General features: G+C 39.7%; 1 protein-coding gene across 2 annotated transcripts; it reads right to left on the reverse strand.

Moving 5' to 3' along the window:
- Nucleotides 1-18,080, reverse strand: LOC119269382 (protein MOR1). 2 transcript variants are annotated; one of them, XM_037551207.1, is made up of 53 exons: nucleotides 17,822-18,080; nucleotides 17,562-17,667; nucleotides 17,355-17,478; nucleotides 15,439-15,518; nucleotides 15,183-15,360; nucleotides 15,032-15,096; nucleotides 13,719-13,801; nucleotides 13,541-13,626; nucleotides 13,327-13,440; nucleotides 12,595-12,714; nucleotides 11,208-11,310; nucleotides 10,904-11,040; nucleotides 10,740-10,805; nucleotides 10,529-10,643; nucleotides 10,370-10,410; nucleotides 9,830-9,901; nucleotides 9,632-9,733; nucleotides 9,135-9,240; nucleotides 8,760-8,872; nucleotides 8,599-8,686; nucleotides 8,375-8,475; nucleotides 8,139-8,246; nucleotides 7,956-8,061; nucleotides 7,796-7,875; nucleotides 7,570-7,719; nucleotides 7,401-7,473; nucleotides 7,179-7,303; nucleotides 6,831-7,091; nucleotides 6,661-6,735; nucleotides 6,500-6,581; nucleotides 6,289-6,410; nucleotides 6,124-6,216; nucleotides 5,968-6,045; nucleotides 5,081-5,176; nucleotides 4,892-4,993; nucleotides 4,697-4,798; nucleotides 4,377-4,559; nucleotides 4,165-4,276; nucleotides 3,800-3,876; nucleotides 3,609-3,688; nucleotides 3,370-3,435; nucleotides 3,166-3,283; nucleotides 2,871-2,990; nucleotides 2,722-2,799; nucleotides 2,476-2,634; nucleotides 2,249-2,407; nucleotides 2,077-2,174; nucleotides 1,838-1,994; nucleotides 1,632-1,748; nucleotides 1,429-1,524; nucleotides 1,005-1,076; nucleotides 712-934; nucleotides 1-628 (listed from the first exon to the last, which is right to left on the reverse strand). In XM_037551207.1, the coding sequence occupies exons 1-53, from the start codon at nucleotides 17,982-17,984 to the stop codon at nucleotides 387-389; spliced, it is 5,973 nt and encodes a 1,990-aa protein (XP_037407104.1). In that variant the 5' UTR covers nucleotides 17,985-18,080; the 3' UTR covers nucleotides 1-386. The 2 variants fall into 2 exon arrangements, with proteins under 2 accessions (XP_037407104.1, XP_037407103.1); XM_037551206.1 differs by having other exon boundaries at nucleotides 1-631.
- Between the last annotated feature and the right edge of the window lie 6 nt (nucleotides 18,081-18,086).

An 18,086-nucleotide genomic window follows, 5' to 3' on the forward strand; every position in this document is an offset into this window, starting at 1 on the left:
TGCGTGATGTCAATGGCAGCAAGTATTTACATCACGAAAATCTTGGAAGCCACACCAGCACTCAAGTGTACTCCTAACCGCATAGTACTGATCAATACAGTTAATTCATAACACTCAATTGTATTGCTATACAACACAGGAAAACTCAACCGGCACCAAAAAAATGTGTCAAAATACTAATTAGGCCCTCAACAGGCAAGCTACAAGCAAAACCTCTGACTAGCTTCTCTACAACTACACCAGAAACTCTTCAAGAATGGGTTGACCAGGAACGGGGGTTACAAAATGTCGGCCCCGCATCATGTAGTGCATCCGACATACCTATCTACAAATAGCATGACTATGCTGCAAATTTACAGTCAATTACAAAGTACTGTCAACTATATTTAGAGTGGTTCCATAGAGCCACTCTTTAACCTCTCCATTCGTGCTTGCAGCCCAGATAATGCTCTCTCGTCCATGGGTGGAATATTACTTTGTGTTTGTGGCTCACCATCCACTCGCGCCCCCCCATGGAGCGTATTGCCATTCATACTTGACAGTGGCCGAGTCTGAGCTACATCAAAATTGCCCCCTACAGCTGCGGCTTGGATGCTCTTCATCCTTTCCCTGAGAGCATCCAATGTCCCTGCTGGGATAGATACAGATAATTCCACGAATCAGATGACAGTCAGATATCCAGATGTAAGGAGGCAAAAGAGGGAAGTAGACCTGAGGATTGGAATCTGTCGGTCTGTTGATCTGATTGCACCCTAAAATCAGAGTCTCCTTGGACTCTGAAGGCGTCATCTTCATTACAATCCGTTTTGCTACTTATCGATTTTGTATGAACAGGAGAAGGTGCAAACTTTGGAGAGGGTATTGATGCTATTGGAGGTGGAGTTGATAATGGAAGACTAGAGGGTGTTCTGCCAGCTGCGGCATTCTTCTCCACCTGGATGCACCAAAATGTCAAGATTACAAAAAGAACTTGAACCCTCCTGTCTATGGTCCAGATTACAAACCTGAGCTAGCCCATCTCTGATGTATGTTCTAAATGCTTCACTTGCATTCTGAAGCTGAGCGAATATATCAACCTGAGAGAAACATGTTTTTGAATGGTATAAACTTTCATCGCAAATTAGCAAACTAAACTCCTAGGTTACAGATTTACTTCTTCAAAGTAAAAAAAACAGTTAATTCAACAGTACTCCCTCCGTTCCTAAATATAAGTCTTCGTAGAGATTTCACTATGGACCACATACGGATGTATGTAGATGCATTTTAGAGTCTAGATTCACTCATTTTGCTCCATATGTAGTCCATAGTGGAATCTCTACAAAGACTTATATTTAGGAACAGAGGGAGTAATTATTAAATCAGTAGCAAGGTTCATATAGCTTTTAGAATCCCACTCTAACCATCCAAAGCCAAAGCTTGACAAAATACCTTTGGGTACAGCTGGGTTATCCGGTAGAGTTCATACAAACCAATCGTACATGTTTGCTTGTCACCGATTTTCTTGAATACTGCAGCAAGCTCTTGCTGATCACACCCAAAAATTGTTAAATAGTGAGTCAAATAATTCAATGACGTAAAAAAATTTATCCACAAGCACGACATGGATAGAAGGAGAAAGGAATTGGAGTAACCTTCAATTGTGCATCCGTTGAATGAATTGATGGATTTGGAGCGTTCGATGCAGCATCACCCCAGTGAGTTTGACCCATAGGTCCAGATGGGGTTAACATCCTAGCTGCTGCAAGGGTCTAGGATGACCCAATAGTATTGTTTAGAAAAAAGGGGAGGCACATAGAAGCTTTATGGAAAAATCAAAGGGTGCAGTTGCAAATTCTACCTGAAGATTAAGATCAATGTATGCCAGGATGATTGGCTGAGGCTCAGCGTCTATAGGAACCATTGAAAGGTGACCTTTTATTGCTGTGCCTCGTAGCTTTACAAGTTCATGCAGCACAGTTTTGACCATTCTTAATGGCTTGTCATCAGCTCCAGCCCTACAGCATATGCAATTGTTTAATGTACAAAAAGAAATCAAATGAACAGCTAAATAGTAAACTGCAAGGGATCAGCACAAACCTCCTCCGTATCTCTTCCATTCCAAGTTCTTGTAAATAAATATGAACACTTTGAAGAATGCGATCAAGGTCAACCTCATATATTGTACTCTGAAGAACCTGAAAGATGACATATGCATTCAGAAGTGATATCTGTACAGATTCAGAATGGTCAAATAAAAATGACAACATACCTTTGTCAACTTAATTAAGCATTTGACAACTAAATCTGAAAACTTCTGATTTTTTACAGCAAGGGACTCTGACGGGGTAGGGGATGGCCATCTTGAAGGGTCCAAGGGCCTCAGCAAATTGATTAGTACAACGAATGAGGAAGTTCTCTCGGCGTTATCCTGCAGAAGATTGGATCATGAACAAAGAGCAGCCAGCAAGCGAAAGCGGAGAAAAGAAATATGCATACCAAGATTTTAAGCATCAAGACATTAAGAGCCTTAAGTAGTTGACTGCCATCATCCATAAGAGGAACCCGCTCATCTAAAAGCCATAGTAGTAGCTCTGTGATAAGGTTATCTAGTGTACCCTCCTTCACTGCGTGAGCGAGACGTTTGATCTGGAAAGTCTGCAATAGTACAAAGAACTCATAAACAACATTTTAACAAATACATGTCAAAACAAAATAATGTTGAACATAAACATATTAACAGACCTGCATGAGAGTATTTAAAACGTATTTGCAAGACCTTGAAGATGCCCCAGATAGGCTGAAATTAAATGTTTTTGGAACCTGAAAGATTTGCCATCACTGGAGTTAGCAGGGTAAGGAAAGCTTAAGCATAAAAAGCAATGTAGGCTTACCATAACAGACAAGCATGAAACTAATCTGTCTGCTTCCTTAATGAGATCGTCAAGCGCAGAGCTTTCAGGATCAACCGCCTGAGTTAGCTCGTGGCATATGACTTTCATTCCTTCAACAGACTGCATGAACAAAAACATGCAAGAACAATGTGTGTGCTTCAACAATGGATGTAAAAATATGACAACAAGTAGGCGTTGAAGTTATAGATACCACAATACAGCATAGAATAAGGAGTGAAGACAGAGCGTATGAACAAGAGACGGCAGAACATGAGAAACTGAGCAACAGCACTACCTGTTCAGGCAAACCTAATGCAACAATATCAAGAGCTTCACGCCAGTCTGCGGGACCAGTCGCTGCTGTTGCCATCTGCCTAGGTACCGTATGGGCATCGGCATACCCGAAGTTTTCCCTACTTATGGACAAGAATACACAAATAAGGTTGTGTGATGAAATACAGAAGGAACTGCGAACCGATTAATAAGATAAATGAAGCACCTTGGCATCATTGATCCTGCCATTGAACGAGAAACCAATTCCCCACTCTGTTCTGCTACATCGGATCTACAGCCAAAATGAAAGAATATGAATAAATAAGAACAAGAAGACATCGGACATCACGAGGAAAGCAAAAGCAAACTGTTATGTTTTTGTTCAAAATTCTCCATCTTGCATTTTTCAGCCCTGGGTTGGTGTGGGGTAAGGAATGAATGCATGATTCCAACACAGGAACTAACCCGTTTTCTCTGACTGAACGCCTCAATGCTGCTCGGGCATCACCAGGCCTTCCTTCTCTCCTCTTATCCATTTCTCGAGCCTGATAATATATCATTAACAAGGTGATTTTAGATCCCTTGACATTACCAGGTAGCTACATAATTTTAAACTTCAAGTAGAATAAATTTCTTGTGAATTGATAGATGATTACCTTCCACTTAAACCTATCATCGAGCATACTTCTTTGGGCATCTGAAAGTTTTCCAACATATCGCCATACATCATCCCCTGCTTGACCAAAGAGAGTAGACTAAGAACCTCATGAAAATCATTTACACAACATGTAGCTAAGACGTAATGGTTGCTCATGCATCTAATAAGAAAAATGCAGTGATCTGTCACTTGTTCAAATATGCAACTGTGCGTAATTGAAAAATCAAAATACCGAGGAGTAATGGTTCAGGATATAGGGCTAAAGAGTTGAATATTTCAAACAATTGATCAGGCAATACCCAGAAATCAGTTCTAACACAGCATGAAGAACCATCTTCTGAAAAAACTAGCAAAAGAATGTACCAAGGTTCTTGTAAGCAGTGGCAAGCGTATTAAGAGCGGCTTTTCTGATTTCTCCATCCCGCTCTGCTGTTAATGCCGCGACAGATGGCAAATTTTTCAACAAGCCACCAACCTGCATGAACAGAAATAAGCAAGACCCATGAGTAAGAAAGAAAATCTACCGGCTACTAAAGACAACCTCAGGTGATTTGGGTGGGTGGGGGGATCCAGACCTCGGTCCCGTTATGATCCATGAAGTATCCAATAATGTCAACACACTCTATCCTAGTTCGGTTGTTCTTGGAGCGCAGCCCCTCCAATATATAGGGAAGCAGCTTTGGAAGAGAATAGATGTTGATCATTTGCTTTATCAGCTCCCCCATTTTCTCTCTTACTTTTTCAATGTTGTGACCAGACTGCAATACAACAGTGGTTTACAATTAAAAACTCTTGCCACATATTACCATATACCATATAATAAGAATAAAAGGAGTAAGTTCCAAAGCAAAAAATAATGGAAAATATTCCCAGAGTGTATTTAAGATGATATTACCTTCTCTATAAGGCAAGGCAGGAAGATTGCAGCTTCTGCTTCCGTTAACATGTAAGATTGATCTTTCAGACCATCAAATAGCTCAGGAAGAAAGTCAAGAACCTACAAGACAAATAAACAAAATACACAGAGACCAATTGAGCTCGAGTGCTTTAACAAAAGAAATAAGTCTCGTCAAGTTTTGAACTGGCACACCTTCAACAAACATGTTGTGTTGGATTCACAGAAGCGCAGGACAAACCATCTTAGTAGTATATCGAGAAGCTCAACCACTTCTTTGCCACTTGAAGGAAGTGCCTGCACAATTGGATAGTGTCACAATCATACGAGCTAGATTGCACAGTTTACTGCACACGAATAAGTTCCAATATTGCCAATTCCAACCTTTTGTAGTAACTCGATACCATCTATTTGCCTCTTAAAGTCTGAGTTCCATAACCGCAAGCTAACATCTTCTCGGAAATGCTTAAATAAATCAACCTGCAAATAAATTTTTCACAGAATCAGATAGCTTGTTCTGTAAATGGCCAACTAGCTACACACTGTCCACATGTGTAAACTAAATAAATTGTAGGACATAATCAGATCAATATGTCCAATGAAACATATTGAAACACTAGATTCTTCTTCAGTGCATCGCAGGAGGATGCTCACATTTCTGAAATGTGGCTGTATATGCGCACATTACTCCATGTGTGCACAAAATAAAAGTGAACACATTTCATGATTGAATTTAAAACAAGATTCTCACATATTGAGATGTGATAAGGTGTTTGCTAGTCAACACAGCAGCATGGATACCAGCTTTGGACAGTAGCACGTCTGCTACTGCTAAGCACAAAGTTCTGTTGCCTACTAACCCGCTATACCAATTGACCAGCTCTGACTTCTGACACGAAAGCACATGTGCATATAACCTGCTACTGCTTGCATAAATTAAGTCCTATGAAACTGTTGGATATATCGATTTGTGCTTGAAAACAAACCAGCATCAAGGAGAGGTAACAAAAAGGGTTTTCCTTGACATGTGACAGTTTGTTCTTAATAGCTTCTCCTTTTTTTACCAGCGGTTTCTGCCTTTTACTCGGCATTACATTAATTGTGTGCCCGCTAGGTATACTGTTCTGCTTATTGATAAATGGCAAGTACATGCTATAACTAACAAATAACAGCACACTTTATGGCATGATGAGACAACAACCAAGTATAAGAAATATATCTGAGGAAGCAATGCAGTATGCTTAAACCAGTTATTTTTTCACAACACGGACCTTCAGTTCGTCTATTTGCTCACGCCGTGGTTCTTCAAACTTGAATTTACGTACCAACACCCGTCGCTCCCGATCTTCCTGCACAATTAAATACAGATACAAATATAAGAATCTAATGTACAGCTTTGCTAGTTGCAGAACTTGATGCTGCCCTACCTTGTTTGAGTCCTTAATGTTAAATAATGCCTGAGACTGTAACGAGTCTTGAGAAGAGATCATAGTAACAGAGGCCCTTGCTGGAACTCCTCTCTGATAATAAAAAAAATAACAGTTAGAAAAAAGAAGTCATTTTCTACAATGACAGACAGCAAAGCTACCCACTTGAGATGCAGCTTTGCCAACGTTTGAGGAGCGATCATTTAGGCCAGGTTTGACGTTCTTCAAACCACCTTTTGATGGCAAACTCATACTTGTTGTCACCATCTTTACAGAATCAGATATTCCTGTTTAAATGGTGCGGTAATACCAAATCAGTACAGAACAACCTGCATTTAGGGGAATCTAAAATGTGAATTAATATTCTGTAAGACACCTTCATGCACACTGGACAGTTTCAACCTCTCTGCTACAATGGCCATAGTAGGGGATGGCAGATCTCTCAAGTTCTTTGCAACCTACATCATGTAGCGTATTCAGCCATTGGGAAAAGTTACAGGAAAAACGGGCAAATGAATTAAAAGGACAAAATCATACCGCTGCTTGGCCACAAATCTTGAGAACTTCATTCATAAAAGTCTCAGCGGCTTTACGGACTTCAGATGATTTATCCTTTTCAACAAATGGATATAGATACCATTAGAATTCCCATGAACTATATAAGTTTAATTAATAGCGACAAAATAATTCAATAGTTTGACTAATACCATCAAAGAAGATGCAGACGGCTTCAGTAAAGGCAAAGCCTCAGCTGGATCACTCATTTTCGAGACATGCTTAGACAACCAATCGAAGAGATCTTTTCGCCCTTCTGAACCACTTTTCTGATCACCCAGAGCTACTGCAATATATGGAACCATCTTATCAAGTTGAGTAGCAGCAACCCAGGAATCGAGAGCAGTCAAAGTACACTCTCGCATGTGCTTCTTATTGTCACCAATACACTTCAGCACATCTGCCAAGATACCCTACATCGTAACACAAAATTGCAGTTATTATACGTGCGAAGGACACTACTAAGAAAAAGTACACACAAAGTAGAGCTAGTTATAAACCTTGCTTGATTTTTCAACAGAAGGACCCATAGCAGATGCAAGAACACCAATCGATGACAAGGTCGCCATAACTAAGTTTTTGTTACTGTCATTAAGACGGCCTCTTAGCGCCGTGAACAGGTCCACTGCAGTTTCAAGATAACATAAGTAATGCTGTGACTTAGATGATATAGCCCAGCAAAACATATTTAAGAGTTATTCAAGATTGACAAAACAATGAACCTGTTCCTGTTGGCTGAATGCGCTTATGGGCCTCCACAATTTTGTTGACTGCTTCTATGGACTCCAGCCTTAACTGTCGTTTCACATTAGCACAATATCAACATCAATACCAAATGCATGCAAACTTAGAATTAGCCCAAGAGGTTAAAGAGAAACCAATTATCTGTACCTTCCAGTCTGGGCTCCCCAAATTTTTCAGTAAAGCAGGCGTTATCTTAGAACTTATGTCTTCTCTCGGCAGGCCATCTGATGAGGCAGCAGACGTAGACGATGCAGTGTCCAAAGCTCTAACTGTTCTTTTCGGAGGAGCAGCAGCACCCTGTTAATTCAGAACAATTATTGCTGTTAAACTCCAAAAGGAAAAAAAATCCCAAATAATGACCAAGACAGCATACCTCAAATGGATTCTTCTCATATTCAGCATCGAGAGCACTGAGAAGTGCCGGTTTGACATCACTCAAGAAACCCTTTATATCTACAGGAAAAGCTTATTTCAACAACGGCAACAGAGTGCACCCATCAAACCATAAATAAACTAAGAAACAAGTAAACAACCTGGCCCTACAAACTTATGCAGCATCCCGATCAGTTTGATAGTTGAATTTCTGGTTGCAGCAGCGCTAGATTGCAGACCCGTGTCTTTACAAAAATCGATTATGTCCTGGAACCATAAAGAAGACTAAGAACAAGAGGGCAGTGTCTTTATATGCCAAACGATAAAACCATAGCAAACCACACCTTTAGTTTTAAATTCGAAGTCCCAAAGTCTTCAACGGCAGATACCATCCAAAGAATACCCTCACTAAGAACCTTCGGATTCTTGTGCTCTTTCATTATTTTGTATAACTACAAAAATGATGGGCACAATTATGGTGGTTGCAGTCATTAAGATTTTAGAAATTGGACTTAGGCAGATAGTGTGAATGTGCATAAAATGACTACAACAATGGCCTAATTGCAATGTTATCTCATACCCTCTCAAACACAAACCCTGGACCTACTGCCTCGCAAAAAGCGGTAAGACATTTCATTGCAGGCGCTCGGGTTTTTATATCAGCAACCCTTTCACTTATGCCTGAAAGAAAATGATTTTATAAATCAGTAATTCTGCAATAATAAGCATTCTATAAGACATAAGCGGTAATTGGATGTGAAAAGTTATCAAATATTGAAAAACTGAAGAAAGAGGAGCTCGTACCAAGAAGGCATAGAACGACACATCGCTTTGGGAACTTCTTCACAGTTGAGGCAATGTAGGTGATGACCTCTATAACTTGTTGTTGAACCTGTTTCATACAAAATATGCATTACTCCAATAAGGAAATATTTCTTACTAAACCAAAAATGATCAGTGCATACCTGCACATTTTTTTCATTCCATCCAGGCACAGCACATAATAAACGGACCAAGAGTTCGGCAGATTTGTCAAGTTCTGTGAGATTTTCGACATCCTGCTTTAGCATGCCAATGGCTGCCAAAAAGTAGAATATTAGGGTTTAAATGTAGGTCATGGAAGCATCAAGGTTTAGTAGAATTACGTTCCATTTTCCATACATGGCATAGAATATTAAAAACAGCACAGAAATAGCAAAATATCAAACAATGATACGGCATGATTTCCTTCGTTAAGTGTAGCATTAACATGTTAGATGTAAAAGGACGCAAATCAAAGCTTATTCTGCCAATCCAAATAAGATAAAGAACAAAACACAAAGCACATGATCTGTTGGAACCTTCAAGACGCTCTTTCCAAACAGTGCTCTTTAACTGTGAAATTGTCTCTGTTTTCACAACAGAATTTAATCTCTCCTCTATTTCTTCCAAACTCATCTCTGAAGGCTGCAAGAAATGAAGCAAGCATGTAAGTTCAAACCTGACTTTCTTGGTGAACTATTACTTTGTAAACACAACCAGTCACTCAAAAACAGTTGGGTATAATGGAAACACCTTCAGTTAAATATCTATGGTCTCAGTACTCTTATGATAGATTCAAAGACTTAAAATACTGGACTAGGAGAAATATACATCAAGTAGTTTCAAGATTAAAAAAATTACAAGACTCCCGCAGAAAATTGTGACTATCGACAAAATAAACAAGGATGTGCTCCAGACTAGCAACCAAGACAAGTTACAAATTACAAATAGAAAATTGTTTTACTATGAAAATCACAAATGATTTTGATTGTAAAAAGGAACAATGTACTTATGATAAGCAAGTCGAGTAAGCCACCTCAACATCTTCTATCTCAGGAGCAGCAGAAGCCTTTGACTGTGGTCCGCCATCTGTCTTTTTTGCAGTTGATTTTGCTGGTCCAGATTTCTTAGCCGGGGCCTTACAAAAATAGAAACATGGTGGCCAAATTTGAAGAGTAGAAACTCAAACATAGTATGGTTATGCGCATCCAAGAGCAAGGAAAACAATGCTAACCGCTGCATGGATAGGCTTCTTTCCACTAAGCATGCTTGCAGCAGATCTCCTCATTGTTGAGCTATCTGTAACCTACACAACCATGAAATAATCAGGGTTTGGTTTGTCAACTGATATATCACGTTCCACTGCTAGCTATAAAGTATTTTAAGCAGTGGTCCTGCAAAGATTTTATTACGATAAATACAGTCCTTCAACTTCGTCCAGTACTGCTTAATGTAACGCTGGTGGCTTCTATTTCCAATTTTTTATATATGCCCGAGAGCATCTTTAATCGAGCCATACCAGAAAAATCTAGAGCAATCGTCAAAAATTATTCTAACAATGTTCTAGAAGAGACCAGCCTAGCACACCCAGCTGATCATCCTGCCTAGTGCCTAGCACATAGCTGAAGGCAGGTGGCAAATACGATTCCAAAGAGCAGGCCATGCAGCCCAGCACAATTGCAGAGAAGCAGGTTGGGTCTTGGAAGAGAAGCCACAGATTACAGATTGTATGTGCTGTTGTGTTAATAGCGAGGTCAAAACATAGAAAAGGTACCTCCCGAGCAGATGTGGCAGCTCCTGAACTTGAGGTAGGTACTGAAATGGCATAGTTGCTGTTTGTTAGGTTCGCAACAGTGTTGGTGTAGAAATGAATACAGAACATAGATGTATTGTTCCCATCTGGAAAAATGGGAACAGGAACAGCAGCTCAAACCTGTCCCTGAACTTAAAACAGTATCAGTGGCAGAGCCAATCATATCTGAAAGTTTCTTTTTCCTCACGTCATCTAACTTCTCCAGGGACCGTTCCAAGGGTTTCATTCCAACCATCTATACAGATAGTAAAGTACCCAAAAAAAAGCATAGAACGTAAGTAACATCAAAGGATAACAGATGCCACGAGAAAGACACTCAAAAGACACAAACCTTAGCTATGGCAGTCAAAACAGAGAACGAAGAATCTCGAACATCTGGGGTGCTATCATTCAAGCACTAAGAATAGGAAATTAAGTTAGGGCAGATACGTGAAGGCAAATGCAAATATACTAGAAGAAGAAATCACAACCGGTAAACCAAAATTGTTTATTCACCTCCATGCAGATAGGAACATACTCCTTGTGCAACTTTAGGACAGTTGCCTTATTGCTCGTTTCAATGCAAAATGCAACCCAGTTCAACGTTAAGGATCGAACAAGAGGGACCTTGTTTTTTACAGCGACCCGAACATCTGCAATAACACAATAAACATACTCACATTTTGAGCCAAATACAAAGTTTGTGTTAGGATTAACACATCCGCCTTTTTATGCATAAACAAAACTACTTTATAACACTTCTGGTTTTTATTTTTTTAAGATAATACAGGGTTTTTCTCTAGCCAAAACAAATACTAACCTTCAATCACATCAAGAAGAGCAATACAACCAGACTTATGCATTGCTTCGAGTGTTTGAGTCAGTGCTTCTGACATGGTTGGCTTTTTCTCTTTCAGTTTTTCCTGTTTAACATAAACAAGGGCAAATGAAGTGAAACATGTCACTTTACTTGATCGATATTTCAAGTTAGTGCAGCATAAGAACTTCATCGGCCAGTAAGAGGAACAAATATACCCGTTGCCCTGAGCCCCTGTAAGGGTTAATTTAAACAATACGATTATGTCAAATCAAAAGAGGATAGTCTGTAATACTAACTGTTTATTACACAGCTAAATCACCAAATACATCTTTTTCTTGGTAGTCTGGATATTACATAAATTGTAATATCACGATGTCAACCTAAAAACAAATTTGTCTCCAAGAGAGAGAGAGTGTGTGTGTATGTGTGTGCGCGTGTGTGCACTATTATTATTGTATATTGTAAAGCACTACATCAAAACAACCTCTATACCAATGATGGTGTCTTCGTCCTAGACACCTGGGCGACAATCAGGCAATAGATCATATTATAAAATTAATTTATTGTAATAACAAGAGGACAACTTTATACTCCCTCCGTCCCGAAATAAGTGACTCGACTTTGTACTAATTGAGTCACTTATTTTGGGACGGAAGGAGTATTTAACATCTACACTAGAGTGGTTATAGAAGATCCCAGTCAATCTTATTCACATAGAATCTTGTATTTCCCTCTATCACAGAAAATCACATGTCACACTTGGAAAGAAAGGTGGACCAAGCAGAACAGCAGCAAACTGTCCAATAGTCCCACCTTCCTGCAAAAGAAATGGTAAAGTCCAAACTGAAGGAAAAGATATCTTTTGTCTTCTCCGACTCAGCTCACAGTTCTCTCCCTTGATGTGCTTCTTTTCTTAGTCAAATCGACCCTCTTTTGAGGGGTCCTTTTCACAAACATCCTTCTTTCCCTAGTACCTTCCACAAGGCTAATGAATCCCACCTCTTTGGGAGTTTTTTTCGCTTAGTCAGATGCTCAGAGCCTAGTCACTCTGGAGCTTGCAGGCGGATCTCAAATGACCACAAGCGAGCCAACAAGCACTAATGTGCAACAAAGAACTAGATTCTTCTAGTGGATCATGCAGTAGCACGCAAATTTGGCTGCACTGATCAGTCATATGGCTAAAATAAAGGGCAAGTACATTTACAAAAACACAGAAAAACACTCAATAGAGTCAAAGCAAGTCAGTCTCAGAGATCTTAAGATATCATAAGCAATAAAAATGAATTTGCTAGAGATTTATGGCTATTAAGGAAAAGGATAATTTGACAGACAAGTGAAACAGGAAGGGCGATTTATGGTTACTAAGGAAACGGGTAATTTGACTTACAAGTAAAACAGGAAGCAGATTCCGTGAATTTCCTGAAAAATGAGTTCTTAAACCTTTAGCTAAATTCCCTATTGCTTGGGTAGCTTCCACTGCAACAGCCAAATTAACATCTGTAACAAGCTGCAATAGGACAAAGACAAAGGGAATGAAGTGAATCACAAATTACAAACATTATTAGAAGCAACAACTGCATGGTAACACCTAGGAACCTGAACACTTCTCAGATAGTTAACACTTGCTGACTAGCAACAATAGATTGGCAAGATAAGATAAGAGAAAACAATTCAAAGGCTACTCTTATCACAAATACTAGCAGCCTACCACAATAAACCAAGAGCGATCAACAACATAACATGACCTCCCAAAGAATATGGTGTGCAGGTAGTTCCTCATTAAGTATTGCTACGCTATACTCCAAGAAACTTCCAAAACAACATAATATGAGTTAATTTTGAGCAATGAGAATCCACGCAAAAGATTTCTGAGAAAACATTATGCAGGTTGTATCAAAGTTAACATTCTCCTGCGAATTACTCCAAGTACAAACTACAAAATTAATATATGTCAGGAAAAACAATGAAAGGGTGTTTCTCTTGTAAAACATAAGGAAACAAAAGAACATAATGAGTCAGGAAACTGCTTAAAATAATATCTGATATTTTGTCATGCTAACCAAGAAATGGACACAAATCTTAATGCATGAAATATCGTAAAATTCAATCCAATATTAACCTTTTTAAGTGTTCGGGAAACTTCATTAAAATCACCAGGAGCAATTTTTTTGGTTGAAGCAAGCTTAGTAAGCTCTGCAACAGCATCCCTTCTTTCCGACCATTTAGTTGCTTTCTGGAATTGCAGATAACACAATGACATCACAAGTCTATAGAACAATAACAAAAGATTAGTACGACTCTGGCAGTATGTCTATGCAAGAAAGATCACATACCACGCCATCCCAAAATCCAGACTTTTCAAGTGGGGTTAAAATATCCACAGGATCAACAAGATCATATTCATCAATCTCCATGGGGGCTAGAAATACAATTGTATCAGTATCTTGTCACAAATTAAACACAGGAAACTTGTCGACGACAGAAATAAAAATGCTCCTGAAAACAACAGACCATCTGGCACTGCAACTTCAGAAGTACTGGCGCCTGTTGTCTCTGGCACAGCTTCCTCCTCAAGCTCCTTTTCTTGTTCAGATCTGGTAAACAATATTTAAATTATATCCACTTTTAATATATGATGGGTCAAGTTGAAAAAATATAAACATATTGTATTCACCAATCGTGAGCATGGTTAAACAAAAAATATTTGGCAGTGAATTAATACATTTTTTAGGGCACAGCTTCTGGTGACCAAGAAACTAACACCACTAGAAAAAACTTAGAAGAATGTTATATATAGGAGATGTACCCTATGATTTTTCCTTGTTAACCATCCTTGTAAATATGATTTTGGTTCATCCACACTTAAAACCTTATTATTACTCTCTCTGTTCGGATTTATTAGGCCTCCTCTTATCTTGGGTCAAAATTATGATTTTGGTTCATCCACACTTAAAACCTAATAGAAGGCAAAGTATATGTCATAAAAATTATGCCATGGGAAACCTCTTCCAAATACAAATCCAATAATATAGTTTTTGTAACGTATACTTTATATTTTGTTAGTCATATATGTGGTCAAAGTTTGAACCAAAATATGAGGGGGCCAATAAACCCTCCGGGAGTACCGAATAAGAGACAAAACTAAAATAACAAAAGAAAACCAATAGCCCATATATTGTGATAAACAAAACAGTAACCAAAGTTGTATCTTATGCTTGGGAATGGAGTAGCTTTTTTAGATACCATGATCATAACTATACAACATGTACAAATGATAGCATCACACAGTTCATAAAACAAATACTGAAACTTGTGTTTTAGCTTACATCGAATCAATGGATTTTACTTTTCAATTCTACGCCTAATAAAGTAGTCTCAGGTATGAAAGTACCTAATTTAACTTCTTTTATTGTATTTCAAATATTGAATTGCTTGCTATTGAAATTCATCATACAAGGATATTTTTTGCAAGCCAAATATACATTCATCTAGTTTGGTCAGACTGTATAAAAAATCTCATAGAAAAATATTATGATGTGCTTGCATACTTTGTCCTTATGCAGAAGTAAACGATGAAATGGGTTATAAACAAATGACTAACAGTACAACCATCCAGTGCAAAATAAACAAACAAACTCAAACATAAAACGACTACACAAAATATATTATGAATGTGTTCTGGCATTTTATCATAGTTCATGAAGAATTATAATATAGCAGCTTGAACCTACAATTTAGATACCTGTTTTACAAGGTTAAATCCGAAATTTTCATGTAAAGAAATGCTACAAATATTAGAGAGATGTTCTTTAAAAAAAGTTGACCTTATCTTGCGAGTTGGCTTAGCAATTCCCGAGACATTTGCTAGCTCTGCTTCCAACTCTTTTTTCTACAAACAGAAAAAATGTGATTACAAAGTTGGCTCATAAAACATATTATCAATGAAATCCATTGAACTGGTACAAATAATCCCACCATTGTATCCCTCATCTTCTCAAATAAAATTGACTTTACAGGCTCTTTGCCAATCCATCGACAAAGCTCAAGTGTCAATCCTTTAGAAGAAGCTCGAACATTCTGGTCTGGATGATCAAATAGCTCAGGAAGCATCTTCAGAATTTTTTTAGGTGGTACAACCTTAGCTCCAAATTCACTGGCAGAAACAGGAAGATGTTTAGAGAGTTTGATAAATACTTATGGTTACAAGCCAACTTACCAGCTAAGAACTTACCTGAGTGCTTGAAACATGACATCAATAGCAGGAACAACAGCTTTAGCCACTTTATTCTTTACAGCCTTCTCCATAGATTCCTGGTACCATAAGAAAATTGAGTCCGTTTGAGCAAGTTAGCATGCTATCGATCATAATTAAAAGAAAGGACATGTTGTGGAGATGGGAAACATTTTAAACAGGTTGAGTAACCAACAAATAAATAAGGTTGTGTTAGATAAAGGCTGGTCGTCAATGCCTTGTGGGAAGATACGTCATATCACCAGAATAACAAAATACTTGAACACTCAGGCATTTACGTGCATTTGCAAATAAATGATGATTGGGATGCCAGCTGAGGCATTTACGTATAGGTCATCGTGGAATCCATGTGGCCAAGGCTCTGAAACTTTGACCATCGTTTTATGTGGTATGTAAGCTTACATCATAATAATGACATTGCATTTGTCTTCAGATACTTTTATGATATAGAAGTTCAATATTTTTACTAGAATGTTAAGATTAAATATCATAGCCTGTGCACTGAAAACTGATAAGACTTATATTTGTAAGTAGAGTTAACTATAAACACTATTATTAACAACTAACTCTGCAAATGCATATATCCCCTTTTTTCCCAAAAGAGAACTGAAAGGGGGGGGTGATAGTATAGATTTTCTAGGGAAAGGAGGACCCAAAGGGAAGTCACACATTGAATTGAGACAAGCAGGGAAGTCCTAAACACAAGGAACAGTTCTCCACAGAAAAGGAAACGCCAAGAGTCAAAACTGGGTACAACGTTGTCAAAATAATCAGTTTCTTTGCTTCCAAGAGCCAACGGAAACTTCCAACAGTGAAGAGTGAAAGGGCAGTCAATGAAGAGATGGTGGCGGTCTTCCAGTGCTCCAGAGTCAGAGTATGCAGGAAGATCCATTAGATACCAAGCAGTTGCGCCTTATGAGCATTTCTCTGGTATTGAGCCTATCTTCTCCCATGAGCCTACCATTGACCAGCAGACAAAACAAAGGCCTTCGAGTTTTGGCCCGCATTTACTTGACCAAATCCACAGGATCCGGGGAGTCCAGTTGGGTGTCCTGAAAGCTATGAAGGCAACATTGCTCAGAAGTGTATTCCAGATTGCCCAAGTGCAGGTCCATCTGTCTTTCATGTGTATATAACATTTCCATGACATTGCTTCTATTGTTAGATCTAAGACCGCCAGCACCACGATCATCATAGTGCATGTTAGTTGAGCAGGAGAACTTTGTTTTCACGGTACTTGGGTGGGCTGGGCAGGGATTGCTTACAGATGGTGGTCATAAAGATAGTAAGTATGAATACGGATGGGGTGGTGAAGAAAGGTTAAGTGTTGTCTTCACCATCAGTCAAACTTACAGGTGCTCCCTAGTAATGCAAGCTCAGGAAACATGCCCCTGGTGCCCTTGCAACAATTAAACGAAAATTTGCTCTATTATCAAGTGAATGGGAGGGTGGAACAGCTAAAGGTACTTGCAGAATTTGGGGGTCTACCATGCCACAATCAAAAGACAAGACTGAAGGCAAAGGAGGGAAATTGGTTTTCCTGCCACAGACATTAATCAATGGTTTCATGCACCGAATGCCAAGGAAACAATGGCCAATCTCTACTACTGTTCTCTACCACTGTTCGCTAAGTGATAACTAAGATGTGCTAGTGAGAAGAGTGTAAATATTGACCATCCACTCTTATTGCATAGGCCTAACCTTATGTAAGTTATAACAGCATTGGTGCATGGACACTACATAAGCCAGGAATTACATCTAACCATACACCTACAAAATGTGTGGCCTAAGTTGTGGAAGACAAAACAACTGAGACCACACCATAATTGTGCGCTCGATGCATACGTATCATTTAAGTCATACTGAAAGTAATCACCAACTGCGGTCGGACTTACAAGGAAGACCTCTGACGCCTCCAGCTCCACCCAAAGGAGAAATGCAGCTTGAGCCTTCTCAACAGTCTTAGGCCTGCCAGTGAGGCACTTGGCACATATCGCATCGCACACCTCCTTGGCATACCTGCGGGAGGCCGGCCCCAAAAATCAACGGAAAGGTAACTAGAAGCACAAGAGCAAATGACGTAGCATCCTGTAGACACGCACCTCGATACATCAGCATCAGCGGCTCGTTGGAAAGCCAGCAGCGCATCCAGCGCCTTCTCCTGCACAGGCGCGTTCGAATCCGAAACCGCCTTCTTAAATAATGGTCCTAACCACCACAGGAGCAAGGGGGAAACACGGCCATTCAGATCTAACACGACGGAATACAGCAGGAATCTCGAAATGGGGGCGCGCGAATCAGGCAACGCGCGGATCCGAGCGCGCAATGGGGCGGATCGGGAGGCGGCGGGAGCGGGTCTCACCAAACTCGCGGAGGCGGGCGTCCTTGGGGTCGGTGATGGAGTCGCAGAGCGCGGCGAGGTCGATGTTGGCGTCGTTCCGCACCTTCCAGTTCTTGTGCTGCAGCCGCTCGTCCCACGGCAGCTTCTTCGCCTCCTTGAGGAGCTTCTCGTCCTCGGTCGACATGGCCGGCCGCCGCCGCTAGACGAGACGCTAGAGCCTGGCGGCCTCCAATGCAATCGCCGTCCGCGGATCGATGCGGCGGCCTAGGGTTTCAAATTGTGGCGG

This window comes from Triticum dicoccoides, chromosome 3A (assembly GCF_002162155.2).
Source record: "Triticum dicoccoides isolate Atlit2015 ecotype Zavitan chromosome 3A, WEW_v2.0, whole genome shotgun sequence".
Classification (NCBI taxonomy): Eukaryota; Viridiplantae; Streptophyta; class Magnoliopsida; order Poales; family Poaceae; genus Triticum; species Triticum dicoccoides.

What these genes read in the sequence shown, in the direction of transcription:
- LOC119269382 (XM_037551206.1), bottom strand. Translation starts at nt 17,984, where the DNA reads ATGTCGACCGAGGACGAGAAGCTCCTCAAGGAGGCGAAGAAGCTGCCG. An exon ending in ACACAACATGTTTGTTGAAG is followed by an intron (nt 4,799 to 4,891) that starts GTGTGCCAGTTC and finishes TTTGTCTTGTAG; the next exon opens with GTTCTTGACTTTCTTCCTGA. An exon ending in GCTTAATTAAGTTGACAAAG is followed by an intron (nt 2,175 to 2,248) that starts GTATGTTGTCAT and finishes GTCATCTTTCAG; the next exon opens with GTTCTTCAGAGTACAATATA.